Source organism: Emys orbicularis, chromosome 2 (genome assembly GCF_028017835.1).
Source record: "Emys orbicularis isolate rEmyOrb1 chromosome 2, rEmyOrb1.hap1, whole genome shotgun sequence".
NCBI classification, from domain to species: domain Eukaryota; kingdom Metazoa; phylum Chordata; order Testudines; family Emydidae; genus Emys; species Emys orbicularis.
Window position 1 is genome coordinate 270,779,802 of NC_088684.1, and position 14,990 is coordinate 270,794,791.

Sequence of the window (14,990 nt, forward strand, 5' to 3'; positions counted from 1 at the left end):
CAGATGAAGTTCAGGAAGGCAGACTTGAATACAGTCAGAGCTGATATTGTAATGGGATATATTTAAAAAAACAACAACAAAAACTGACTAGCTGCAACAATGATTTTTCTTGCAATTATATTACACCGTCATCACGTGTGGTTAAAAAGTGAGTGCAATAGAATCTATGTCCATTGTACAGTACACACACAAAATAAATAAATATCTGATATGTCTCCTTTTCCCCCCGTATATCAGCAAATAGCTGAAATCCCTAATCCCAACCATTTTGGGTAAAAAAAAAAATTTAAAGTTGTTGAATATGAACAACTCTTCATACAAAGATCTAAATTCTACCCCTGGATTCACATGTGCAATTCCCTCTGTTTTTCCAAGGCCAGTGTGTGTACCGCTACATGCAAGTATATGGCCCAAAGATTGTCTCTCCTATTTAAAGCACAGTATGAAATGATAGATACCATCATGAGATACTGTTTATAAAGCTGAACTATTCTTGCTGTCCCCAATCAGTTTATTCCATCTGACTGTCTAATATAAACTAAAGCCCCACTCTACCACACTGAAAAAACTAACCAATATACATGATTGTCATTCAAATGAGATAATGGATAAACTTTTAGGTAGACCTGATTAACCATTTTACCACATATTTCAAGAACTTCATTGTTTTTCACACAGGATATGTGTGCACAGAGCTCTAAATTCCTGTTAAATAGTCTTTTTTTAGAAATATCTCTCAACAATTTAGAATGTAATTCTTCCTTTTCAGATATCAATACACTCAGCCCTAATATGAACCTTTCAATTTTGAACTTTAAAAAGTTTGTATACATATAGATATATAGAGATTATATATATGCAAATATACCCACACACATCCATCCATAGATATGTGTGAGTAGATATAGATGGGGCAGAGAGAGAGACATTTTCATATAAACCTATGAAATAATGAGTGGTATTCCACTACTTCACATGTAAACTTAAGAAAGGATAATGCAAGACCATATTTTAAGACCCACAGAAAATACATGCTGTGCGCAATGCTTATTTTATATTTCAAATCTCTGGATCTGATTCACTATCAATATGATTTGGATATTTTTCTGGTTCTGATGGAAAACAGAAGTTACTGGCAGATTTCTCTCTGATCTCATGACATGTCAACCACTCAAGTTTTTGTTGTAACGAATGATTTTCATTCTTTGAGCATCTAGCTTCGCTATCCCTATACATTCCCCTCCCCCCCCAAGTTGGCCACACAGGAAGTACAGTCAAACCAGTTAACAGCATACAATTTTTTCCTTTCCTGCAGTTTGGTTCCGATTAGTAAGGAACAGGAGAGCAGTGAACTACATTTGGTTTTATGAACACTATTTGGACTTCCTTGCCAGCTACCAAATGAACAATCCAATTCACAACGATTGTTACAAGCCCAAATAGTGTTCATAAAACCAAATGGAATTGTAACTGGACACAGACATATTCCCTAAACTGTTACAAAGTGTGGACATCAAACCTGGACAAAGGATTCCAGTAACAGCCTCACTAATGCCAGAAACAGAGGAAATATCACCTCCCAGATCCTACTTGGTATTTCTCTACTTACACATCCAAGGATAATGTTCACCCTCTTAGCTGCAGCATCACACTGGGAGCTCACGTTCAACTGGTTATCTACCATGGCCCTTAAGTCCTTTTCTGAGTCACTGCTTTTCAGGATACAGTCCCTCATATTCTGTTTTACCTACAATTTTTGGTAATAAACAATCCCTATCAGTTATTGTAGATGAAGAGTCAGAACTATCTATGCAAATAACCATCACTGTACAAACTACATGTTCACATACAGGAATATTAAACCAAAAATAACCCACATTAAATGATCAATTAACTATTCAAAGTACCTGAACTACTCTAAAGAGATTTAGCAATGTCTTGTCTTGACCAGCAATGTTATCTTGACCAGCACTCTCAGTTATGATTCTGCTACAGACACCCTGAATACAAATGCTCATCTACTTTAAATTTAAATATCTCAAATTTTGCCACAAATGATTCTTATATTTAAAAAAAAATCCCTTAAGACCCTGCTAAAAAAAAACATGTATTTACTCTCAAAATGTGACTGAAATCTGACCTGTTCATTTATTTGTAGTTTATCTGAATGCTTCGTCTTTCACTTATTTCAAGTTAAGATTGTACGGATTCTACTATAAAGCACTAAAAGGTCCTACTACACAATGGATGTTACAGAACATTTTTCATATATCTATAGGTAATATGGCCCTTTTTCAGATTCATGGTGATGTTACAACAAAATGTTAGGATTACTTTTCCCTGGAGGAGCGTTAAGAGACTAATTCTTTTCTCAAGTTACAAGGCGCAATCTAATAGACTTCAGTGGGATTGCACTGGTGTAATAAATGTTGGCATAATTTAGCACACAGTATATAATACCTTTCGTCAGGTAAACGAAACTAAAAAAGGTTTAAGAGACTTTAAAACACCATAAGTAGAACACTTATGGCCTTGTCTATAGCCCACTGAAGATAATGTGAGTCTTTTTAGTGACTGCAGTGGGCCATGGATTGGACCCTTAACTCTTGTATTTTATCTCTCTTGGTGGTTTTATATTCAATGTGCCAACAACACACAAACACCCATAAATTATGAAGGGCACTTCATGTACATCCGACACCCTCTTGAAGTATGTGGGTTCAGGGGGAAGGAGGACAATGGGTCAGATGACATTTCCAGGGATCAACTATGTCTGGTTTCTGCTGTAGTTTGGTACCTGCAATTTCAAATGTGGGCGGTGGGGTTGGGGTGCAATGACACAGAGCGCATTAAATCAGAAATTGCGGGCACAGGATCCTGCACAGCAGAAAGGTCACAAGACATGCAGGGCCCATTTGAACACCACCTTTAAAACAGATGGGAGAAAAAACGTATGTGGTAAAACAGGGAAGAGAAGATTGACTAGGCAGGAAGGGGGTCAGAATAGCAAAGGTCTGTGTGTAGTCATTCAGACATACTTGAGGCTAAACTCTTGGATCTGGCTGAGCTCTACTTGATATAGGATTGAGGGTAGTGAAAGGGAAAGGTGTCCCAAGCCACCTTTATACTTCCTCATCCTGGCACCATTCACTAACTTGCACCTAGCTACAATGGCCCATTCTAGCAGCCAGGAATCTCCACAGTGCAGGGGAATTCTGTCTATACCCCTTTCCTCCAACTACATCCCAGCAATTCCTCAGCTGGCCACTGAAGCCATATTTACAGCTCCTTTGCACTACCAGACCACTACAAAGTGGCCTATCAGGGCTAAGGAAGTGCATATCCCAGTATTTTCATTAGAGCCTAGCTCCTCCATTTCTCAATTGTGTTCATTCTTAAAGCAGACAGCCCTCACTGACAATGATGCACATGACAGATTGACAACATCCTGAACAACCTTAATTAAGATAATTAATTAAGGAATTAAGATAAACTTTACTGAATTAAGTTAAACCTTATTGAACTAGGTTTAATACCTTTGGGGTCCAGTGTATTAAAAATGAAATTATGTATGTGTAATTGTGGAATAGTATGTATCTTCCCTAGTAGGGATGGGGATGCTGATATACTTCCTTCATTATCAGCCTGTAGCGATGTGGGACTCACCCCTGTGGTGCCTCCTGCTGGTTGTCTCTGGGAATTAGCTCATCCAGCCTCTGGAGCGCCCTCTGCAGGCCGGTGTCCCGCTGCTGCTTGGCCACCGGGTCCCTCCCGGACCCGGTGCCCCGTTATCTGGGGTGCTGCCTCTTGGCAGTAACCCCTTTCTCTCAAGGTCGCCCCTCCCTAGTGAACCCCCATCCCCTATGCCCACCTCGCCTCACTATAAGGCTACTGCCAGTCATCGTCTAGCCCCCGCACCCTGGGACAGACTGCAGTGTAAGCCACTCATCACAGGCAAGGAGGGGTTTGGACCTGCTGCCTCGACCTACCCGTGGGCTCCCCTCTGCAATCCCAGTACACAATTGGCCTTAGACTAGGCCGCAGCCTGGGGTTTTCCAGGCCGGAGCTCCCCAGCTCCCTTGGCCTTCCCCCAGCCCTGCTCCACCCAAGTACCTTCTCAACTCCCTAGCAGCCAGGCCCTTCTCCCTCTACAAACAGAGAGAGTGTCTCTACTCCTGGCTTCCCTGGCCTTTATAGGGCCAGCTGGGTCTGTTTGGGGGCGTGGCCACAGCTGAGGCTGTTTCCCCAATCAGCCCAGCTTTCCCCCCTGCCCTAGCACTCTCCAGGGCTGTCTTAAGCCCTTCCAGGCAGGAGCGGGTGACCACCCCACTACACAGCCCTTGGAAGCCACCCCTGGAGAGGTGCACACACACTAAGCCCAAATTGGATTCTCCAGGGACTAACAGACCAAGATAGGATTGTCTGATAAATAGCCTGGTTTTAAACTGGCTCACGGCCCTCTTCCTCATCAGCAAACAGACAAGATCCCGGTCCACAGAGGACCCCAATCCTGAGCGAAGGATTGGAAGGACTTGGCCTACTGAAGCCCTGTCATAACTATAAAGGGAAGGGTAACAGCCCTCCTGTGTACAATACTATAAAATCCCTCCTGGCCAGAGACTCCAAAATCCTTTTACCTGTAAAGGGTTAAGAAGCTCAGGTAACCTGGCTGACACCTGACCCAAAGGACCAATAAGGGGACAAGATACTTTCAAATCTTGGTGGAGGGAAGGCTTTTGTTTGTGCTCTTTGTTTTTGGGGAGAGTTCGCTCTTGGGACTGAGAAGGACCAGACATCAATCCATGCTCTCCAAATCTTTCTGAACAAGTCTCTCGTATTTCAAACTTGTAAGTAAACAGCCAGGCAAGGCGTGTTAGTTTTATCTTTGTTTTCTCAACTTGTAAATGTACCTTTTACTAGGGTGTTTACCTCTGTTTGCTGTAACTTTGAACCTAAGGCTAGAGGGGGTTCCTCTGGGCTCTTTAAGTTTGATTACCCTGTAAAGTTATTTTCCATCCTGATTTTACAGAGATGATTTTTACTTTTTTCTTTAATTAAAAGCCTTCTTTTTAAGAACCTGATTGATTTTCCTTGTTTTTAGATCCAAAGGGGTTGGATCTTGATCCACCAGGAGTTGGTGGGAGAAAGGAGGGGGGATGGTTAATTTCTCCTTGTTTTAAGATCCAAGGGTTTGGATCTGTATTCACCAGGGAATTGGTGAAGAGTCTCTCAAGGCTACCCAGGGAAGGGAATTAGCACATTGGGAGTGGTGGCAGCGGACCAGATCTAAGCTGGTAGTTAAGCTTAGAAGTTTTCATGCAGGCCCCCACATCTGTATCCTAAAGTTCAGAGTGGGGAAGGAGCCTTGACAGGCCCCATAAGACTATTTTGAGATAAAGCTGTGATGAACTTGTGACCATAAAGTAAACCCCTTCGGGTGGGGAGGAGGCTGGAGGACTGCCTCTGCCAGAGTCCGTGTTCGAGCTGGGGTGATATCTGGTAAACTTATTAGTACGTGTGTAGGTTCTTTTATTGTTTTCAGTATGTTTTCTCTGTAGAGCTTTTACTTTAAGAATAAAATAGGCTTGCACTAAAAGAGCTATGTGGTATCAACAATCTTGGGCAGTCACACTGTTAACCATCTCTGAAGAGAAAGCAAACAGGTGTGCTTGGGCAGCCTCTCTCTGCAGCATGTGAACAACACAGTGAAGGAAGGGAAATGTGCAACCTGGACATACTCAGTTGAGAAGGGAGTGAGACACAGGTCTCCACCCACAAAGGCAACAGCCAGGGGGCTGGAAAACTGAGAGTGAGTGCCCTTGCTGGACCACTGATAAGAAGTACAGGTGCAGCTGCCCTGAATTGTGACAGCAAGTTTTAAATCTGAACAGTATTAGTGCAAAAAACCCACTCACAAAATTTCTGTAAGCATAAAAATCACCAACTTTTAACACTATGAAAACACAAAAATAGCCAAGAACAAGCCTGGGACATGCAAGCCAATGATAAGAACTTGAAAGTGGGAACTCACAAAGATGAAAGAAACTCAGCCTTAGCTACAGTGCTACAGCAAATGTACAATTCAAGATTTGGTGGCTGCTTATATCCCCTGGTAGATGAATACCATCTCCTTCTCAGGTAGATGGCATCATACAATCTTCCTACCATTGCTTCAGGCTCAGACTCTTTGCAGCATTGCAACCCACAGTCCCATTCTATCTTGTAATGTCTGAACATTTTAAAATGGTAGATTTATTCATATTAAAAACAAGCATTCAGTTGCTCAAAACAAAGCTGAAGGCAGGTACTCTGTGCTTGGAGATCAAGCACTAACAATATTTGCATGTCAGATATCATTGCTAGCACGAGAACCAGAAAGACCACAGAGATTACATTTGTATTTCACCACTGACAGGAGTCACAAGCAAGAAGCTAACTGTAAGAGGAAGGAGGCAGGTAGCGATATGTTTAAAATGAAAAGAGCTCTGCCCAGCTTGATCTACTATACTGTAAGTTTCCACCATAGGAGGAGAGCAGAAGTAATTACCTAACTTCTTCTTCCCCATCCCCCATTTTTGAATAGAGAAAAATCCATTTTCATTTTCCATATTTAAAGAATACCAAAGAGCTTCAGGGATTTTGCTATTCAGAACTGCTCATCAGTGATGATCATGAATGTGCATTTCATCTTCTAAATTTGGTGCGTTCTTAATTTTAATATTTTTTAAAAAAAATCTTGTTGGATGTGGAAAACTGAATTTATGTTGAGCTGTGTATTTTGAACAGTGCTCAATAAAGTATCTTGCTTTTATTCATTAATGAACACAAATCAGTTTATACAATTCCTATGCAGTTTTAATTTAATTGAATGCTGTCCTTTAAATTTGCAAATGGCTTTTCTGATCAGCTGCCTTAGAAATTAAACAATCAAAAATATAACTCCCCTTCCCTCCCCTTCTTCTGCTCCACCATCACAGAACAGCACGGGATTTTTAATCCTTTTAAAATGCAGGGCCTCTACAGTAAAGCGAAGAATATACTATTTTAGTGTGATATTTCTTATGTAAACTTGATCTTTGCCAATTTCAATATTTGCTTATAGAAACTGAAATGACCACCCTATAGAATCTGTATACATATTTAAACTTTCCACCAAATGTTAACTTTAACTCTCACCTTCTCCACCCCAACCTCCCCACTGTGATGACTTCTGCAGTTAGATGGCATTCCCCAGTCTTTGACTCCAATCCTTCAAACCACTTCAGGTGGGCTGAGCTTTTTAATTAGTTATTTTATGATTTCTCAATTGAACAGTGGTAATATTATGCATGTGAACAAATTTTGGGGAAATTGCCAACTATCTTCAACTGATTCTTTGGAACAGGTCTGCTAGTGGGAATTCTTATGAAGAAAAGTTTAGAAGCACTACTTTCATTTAATTTTATTCCATAAGAAAAGTATAAATTTCTAAGTATTATTTAAAGGGATAAATAGTAGAGAGTAACAAACAATTTATGTTAACACTACTTTGAAATCTATCAGAGTGAACTTGTCTGCCCAGTGAAACAACAGAAGGCCATATCTTCTAGAATGGTTTGTTAGTTTACAGCATGAGAAATTTGAAAGCTGAAACTGTCTGAATTTAAACCTTCAAATTTCTGCTGGCAAAGGAATTCTTCAAGATGCAAGTAGTTCTGGCAGGTCTTATTTTAGGGATTGGAATAACCAACTTTTCTCTAAGTTACATTGATCGATTCTTTCAGCAAATAGTTTGAATCTTTTGTAAATGAATTGGGAATGATCCCTAAATTGAAGTACTGATTCCTACCTATTACACCAGGGGCAGCTCTAGGTTTTTTGCCGCACCAAGCAAAAAAAAAAGAACTCCTGGAATGCCACCCTGGAATTGTGCTGCCCCCCAAGCACAATTGGTTTGCTGTTGCCTAGAGCCGGTCCTGCATCACACAGAACCATGATTCCCTAAGACAATTCAGAAGGCAGACACAAATCTTTTATCTTGTCCCACTTCAAAATTTAGTAGAGGCCTGGTAATGTACCACTGATGCAGCTAATTGCTATTTGTACTATATATTTTCAAGTGACCCTCCGTTCTGAGGCCCTAAAATCCACAGTAGTCTACAGAAGGAAAGCTATTTCTTTAACAAGTGCCAGTACAGAAAACTGGTACATTATTCCTTATTATATCATCCTATAACAATCTCACTGCAAGATCACAATCTGCTCTATAGGGGGCTGTATGGGAAATGAGATACGTTTTCTCTCCTGTCAAAATAACTTTATCTCTCTGGCACCTAGTGGCTCTGTGAGGTGGGGGGTGATAAATGAAGGGGAGGGGTAGCTCCCTTTTATGGACACCCAGCCAGCCAGTTAGCTATAAAGTCCCTCTTGGTGGCTGCTTGCTTTACCTTTAAAGGGTTAAAAAGTCCCCCAGGTAAAGAAAAGGGAGTGGGCACCTGACCAAAAGAGCCAATGGGAAGACTAGAACTTCTTAAAAGGGGGAAAAAAGCTTTCCCTTTGTCTCTCCCTTGTTCTCTCTGGGCTGAAGAGAAGGGGGACAGCTGGAATGCTGTGCAAAGTTTGGACCAGGTATGAAAATTCATCGTCTATACCTAGAAGGATTCATTGTGACAGGGAATGTTTAAACAGATGCGATAAGATTTATTTCTTTTATTTTATGTAAGGCTTGTGGACTCCTCTGTGCGAACCCCAGATGTTTTTGTGTGCTTGTAATCTTTGAGCTGAACCCCCAAGAAAGCTATTTTGGTGGGCTTGATTTTTGGAATTGCTCTTTTAAAATCCAGCAAAAGCCTAAGTTCCAGATGTATTTTATTTCTTTTTGCTTTTAATAAAATTTACCTTTTTTAAGATCAGGATTGGATTTTTGGTGTCCTAAGAGGTTTGTGCAGATGTTGTTAAATTAGCTGGTGGCAACAGCTAATTTCCTTTGTTTTCTTTCTTAGCTCTTCCCCGGAGGGGGGAAGGGGATGAAAGGGTTTGAGGGTACCCCACAGAAAGGAATTCCCAAGTGCACCTTCCTGGGATCTGAAAAGGGGTTTGCATTTGGGTGGTGGCAGCGTTTACCAAGCCAAAGTTAGAGAAAAACTGTAACCTTGGGAGTTTAACACAAGCCTGGAGTGGCCAGTATTAATTTTTAAAATCATTGCGGGCCCCCACCTTCTGCACTCGAAGTGCCAGAGTGAGGAATCAACCTTGACAGGGTGTCTTTAACATTAGTAATCCTAGTGAGTTGCTTAATGAATTAATTGTGCTCCTCAAAGCAGAATCTCACAACATTTACCTATCTCTGAAGGTTACCAGGACCTTCTGGGAAATTTCTTTTCTTCCATATGCTTGAGAGGAAAAGGTGAGGCACAGGATTCACAAGTATACAAAATAAGCCTTGCTTGAAGTAACACTGTTCCAAAGGAAATTCTTCCAATGAGCAACGTCTCTGGGACCAGCCCAAGGGCGAACCTGGTAATCCCTTCAGTTCTACGAAGCCAAATACCTATAGAATATAGCTGTGCTCTAATGTCGGCTTCCTAGCATTGTCATTGCACTTGGTTTGTCACCAGATCCACAGTATGCTACTTTGCATGGCCATGGCCATGGCCATTTCTGGTAGCTGTACTAGCATAAGAGAGGATTCCAGCTCCACCGCAACACCTCTGTGGAGTATAGGAATTACAGACACCAAATGACTTGGCTGTGCAGGTTGGTAGGCCACACCATAGGCTAGACACTTACATTCTTCCTATTTGCCTGTTTTTCCTTGTTGCTTATGTCCATTTTCAGAGCTTCTACTGCCTTGAGTGCCTCCCAAAAGAAAGGTAAGTGAAAAGCAGAGGCCCAGCAAGGAAGAGCCAATTAAGTCTGCTGTGGGAAACTATTTACTCTAAGTGCAGACACCTTATGTTCTGAACTAAAGAATTCAGAGCATTTTTAAATCCAAAAAGGCTCTTCTATAATTCCATACTATGTTTAAAGCTGCACAGAGCGGGACAGGACAGAAGAGTCCCTTGGACAACCTCATTATCTACTTGAAACTTCTTGAACACTACTTCACAAACAGAGGGGACTTGTTGCTTAGTTATTATTCACTGTGCAACAGGAGCTTATATTCAGTAAGTTCCAGTTTGCTTATTACCAAGCATTCCAAATTTAATTTATTAAATGTAAAAGCATTAAGTTTATCCAATGAAACATAAAGGGCTCAGAGGGACATTCAAAAGGATGTTAAGTTTGAGAAAAGAAGTAAACAGGATTTCCACCTGCATCCACTCTTTCATGTGTAAGGCTCTTCCCCTCCTTCCCCAGTGCTGTGCTTCATTCCATTCTCATTATGGGTTTCCTTCCACTGTTCATGCCCTGTTAAACAGTTTTCAGTCTAATTACTTATCCTGCTGATATGAAATCACCAAAGGATCCCGCTCTTCCAGATACATGCGACTTATTAACATCCAAAATTTAATGAATGGATCATCTCTCTCATTTAACTTTTTTTTTTTCAGGTACAGAAATTAAATCAGTTGACTATGGTTGTTTAAACAGGCTTTCATAGTATTATTTATTTACCATGAAGTTGGGTAAAGTGGGTCTAGTTACTGGACTGTGAGCAAAACTTCACAAAATACATTTATTGGAAAATAGATGTTTAAATATTTAAATATGCAAGTCACTGACATTTTCTCGGAAGGTTGCTTTTAAGATTTCTAATCCAATTCCTTTTGCTGAGACAACAGCTTATTTAAGTACTTCAATGAGATTCTAACGACTCAGGGAGGCGTACCTCAAAAATCAAACACAAACAACACTGCAACAGGAGATTGCTTACAATCTATGGCACCAATTTTACAATCTACAACACATAATTCAATCAGCAAATGGTTCCAAATAACAAGTTTGCAATATGGATATTTACTGAACATAAAACTGATCAAGCAATGGTGATATCTAGCAATCTTGATCTTCATTTTAGGTCTTTCAATATTCATAACCGTGAGATTCTTAATAAAGGAGGAAAAACATTAGGCATAATTATTTATTGTGTGAAAACAAAAATTTAAAACTGGTAATTTCAATATAGTCAGTAAAGGCAAATAACAGTTATGACTTTAAAGCTAGAATTGAATGACATGTCACTGGTTCAGAAGAATAAAGAGCATTTCAAAAAATGATATGCAAAAATAGATCCTTATTTAGTTACATAACTTTGTGGGTAACATTACTGGCTTTTCATCAATAAAATTTACTTCAAAATAACAATCTCTAAATAAAACAAGCCTGCTGATACCAGCTGTGAAGAAGAGTAGCAAAGAATAGCAGCGCTCATCAGAACACTTGCCACGTACTGTATAAATGGGTGTATGGCTCAAAAATGGATGATATTTCCTGTTTGCTATTTTCATTCCTAATGAAGTTTTTGGAAGCAAAGGAATCCCAATACATATTTACTCTCTACATATCTGATGCTAATACCCAGGCTTCCAGAACCATTATCATTTAGGAATTTATTTCTTTGTAATATTTGTGGACTAGCATAAAGGTTAAATTGTTAAAGTAATATATATATATTAATATATATTACCTGTTCTTGCCTCTCCAGCCACTTGTCCACCATGGGATGACTGGCACTTAACGATGAGCGAGCATTGTCTCTCTGAAACTGGTTAGACCAGTTACTAGTATCCCGTGGTAAGCTTCTGTAGTTTTCATCTTTCTATTTCAAAAGAAACAAAGAAAGTGTCTTATAAAAAAACACAACCAGTCCTTGCACATTGACAATGCAGCTGGCTTTTAAGATAATATGAAAGAAACACTGAAAAAGGATAAAGTGAATTTGGACAATTACACTGGAAAGATGCATACACAATTCTATTGCCTTGAGTCTGTACACAACCATTTAATTGCAAAGACTCCCTTCTTATTTAAGCCAGTAAATTCCAAACTAAGCTTTATGAGGTTCTCCATCTCCTTCACCAGCTTGTGCTTTCACAATCTCTTCCAACTTAAACTTCTACTGGATGGGTACATATTTCAGCAATGTTTTCAGGGTCTTGGACCAACTTTTCCCTCCCAAAGCAAATAAACTACAAGAGGAGACAGCCCATTACTATCTGGGCCAAGCACAAGCACAAGCAATAGGGTGCTACTCTAGGCAAGCTAAGCATAACAACATACCTCCTGTGCCAACACACACACTTACAGGGAAAGAAAATTGAAAAGGACATATTGTAGGGCATAATATGAGATGCTACAAAATGAAACCTTCAATCCATAAATGGGATATATAATGACGTTTTCCAGGCAAGTTTTCTGGTATAAAACAACTTTTTTCTTAAATATATTGAATTGCAGTATTAATGCCTCATGACTGACAAGTTGTTTACTAAAAATGGACTCAAACAGAAAATTAACTTCAGCATCAAGAAATTAAAGCATGAATTGAACCAGACCCAAATATCCTTGTAACAAAATTCCTGTCTGAATGACCATTCAAATAAAATTTTCTACTACACTGATTTGCCCAGGCATAGATCAGTCATAAGTGGCCAAAAATGACTCAGGTTTTTCAAAGTGGCATACTGAGGACTATGCTGGCAAAAACAGATGGTGAAGATTCTCTCTCTTTTTTAAAACAGAAAGTCTGTTAGTTTACTTGTAAAACTCTGCTGAAGACAAGTTTCTTTAGCAGCGCTATAGAAGGCAGCAAGCAGTGTTTAATGAATGGAATTCTCTCTGTGGATTTTCTCATTTTATTTCCTTCTTTCAGTGAAATGGTCAGTGCAATTACTGTGAGTCAAGAAAACCAATTTTAATAATTTTAGGTGGTAGAAAAGTACAACAAAATCACAATCTGGATGAGGAAATAAGAGAAATATGATTTGACATGAAGAAAAACCATAATTGGTCCATGACTCATTGATCAGTCCTTGTCATATAACAGACCTTCAGCTAGTCTGAGTGAACAGACATCCCTGCCTCTTATGTACGAGATGCTTTTTGTGTTTTTATTCTTCATATATAATTCTATTATTATTGATCTATTTTTACACTGTTTTCAACACAGCCTTTTAAACAAGAGTTTTATCCATTTCTACACAAAACTCCTTCCCCATTAATCATGTACAAAAAGTAAAAGCTCTTTGTGAGAGCAAAAGAAAAAAAAAAACAACAACACTATCAAGGCCTGTATTCCAACTTCAGCTGAGCACCAAAGCCTAGACTCTGAATTTAACTAGATGTTATTCAAGACAATCGCTTTTGCTTATAATTAAATTTTCATAGTAATGTCTCAATCCATTAAGTCAGGAATGTTAGGTGACAGCACCAGATGTAAACTAACATCAGTGGATTTGCACGGAGTATGCGCCAAGACATGAGAGACATAGACGTATGTACATATGTATGCATAGGGGGTATGTGTGTGTGTGTTCATTCTTTTCTGCTAAAAGTAATCATCAAACATTAATACTCTGGACCATTTCAAAGTAAGCTGCTTCTCCCACAAGAAGCTAAGTTCCTCTATACAAGGCTATATTTCCCAACACAGTGCCACAGCTGCACTGGTGGAAGCAAACATAGGAATGCTAAAGACCACCAGGTTCCTGTAGCTGCTGGTACTTTTACAATGTTGTTAACCTACTTAGAGCAAGTAAAAAATGGCACAGTAGTGTACCTCGTTCACATGTCTGCGATCACCAATAGAGCTGAGCACGTGATACCAACAATAGGACATTTTAGGAAAACAACCTAGCATAGACAAACCATAGACATTTTTTCTAAAATTTCCCACCATCCATTGCTACCACTGGTTGTTCTTCATTGGCCATAGCAACAGTGAGAATTAGACAAGGCTAGCCATTGGCATTTTAACCGAAGTCTCATGTAGTCCTGCTCTGAGCAAGGTTACATGAGTACTTGCTGCTGGTGGCCAACTGGAGTCCTATCTACAGCAATATTTCCACCACTACTCCCACTATCAGAGCTAAACCAATAGCAGGAAATTTTAGGAAGGGGAGCAGAATTATGATAGATGCAGTTTGCACATTTGGAGCCACTGAAAAAAATAAATTAAAATAACTGTTCTAAACTAAGATAAAATATGCAAACACAATCAGGGAACCTTTTTAAAAATAATCATCCATTCATTTAAAAACAAAAGAAAAAAGCATTAGCACGCCAACTTCCTCAGACATGCAAACATGGTGCATATCACTTTAACTGCAATATCATATAAAAACAAGATTTTTAACAAGGTAGCCACCGGGGTCATACAGAAAACTCTCATTTCTTCTGGAGCTGCAGCAAAGAGTCCTCACGAGACTACTACTGACATGGATCATCGGTTATAATTAAATGTTCTAATTTTTAAGAAGAATTTCCCCAAACAGCTTTAGGGGACTGCCGACATGTACGGTTCTATAATATTTGTAATGAGAACTGATCAGTATAACGCTAGAGTTGTTAGGTCACAACATTACAGCAACACTTAACAGTAGCATATTTTATTGCATTTCAAATTAAAATGCATACGCTAGCAACTTAAGGGGTTTACTTTACTATGGATTCCCCACTGAATTTTTTCTGAGCTGGAAAAAAATAGTACAGTGATTTTGCTGTATTTTCAATTTCAGACGATTTACAACTGACAATGAGCTTGTCACTAGAGAGACCCTCTAGAAATTGTTGCTAAGATGATGCATTAGCGTGACCTCTGTACAGCAATGCTTTAATTACTAGCTGTCAGTGCATCAACCAGCTTGTGGTTTAAACCTATAGTTGTAACACTGTTAAACTTACTACGTCACCCTATCCCAACAACAGATATCCTGAATCCTGCAATATGAAACTTCCATGCCTGTTACTTCAGTTGCTGCTGGGCCACTCTCAACATATGAATTGCCAAGTGTTTCTTGCTTCCCATATGTCTGATGTAAAATTGATATGACAGGAGCATGCTTTCAATT

At 39.5% G+C, this 14,990-nt stretch overlaps 1 protein-coding gene across 8 annotated transcripts in view; it reads right to left on the reverse strand.

Annotated features, from left to right (window-relative positions):
• PARD3 (par-3 family cell polarity regulator) overlaps positions 1-14,990 on the reverse strand; it is a 658,895-nt gene that overhangs the window by 325,339 nt on the left and 318,566 nt on the right. For 6 of the 8 annotated variants that reach the window (XM_065400236.1, XM_065400235.1, XM_065400232.1 and 3 more), the window contains exon 5: positions 11,609-11,740. The exons of the other annotated variants lie outside the window; for them this stretch is intronic. In XM_065400236.1, the coding sequence (XP_065256308.1) occupies positions 11,609-11,740 (132 nt within the window). The remainder of the gene's footprint in view (positions 1-11,608; positions 11,741-14,990) is intronic. 8 annotated transcript variants of the gene reach the window in all.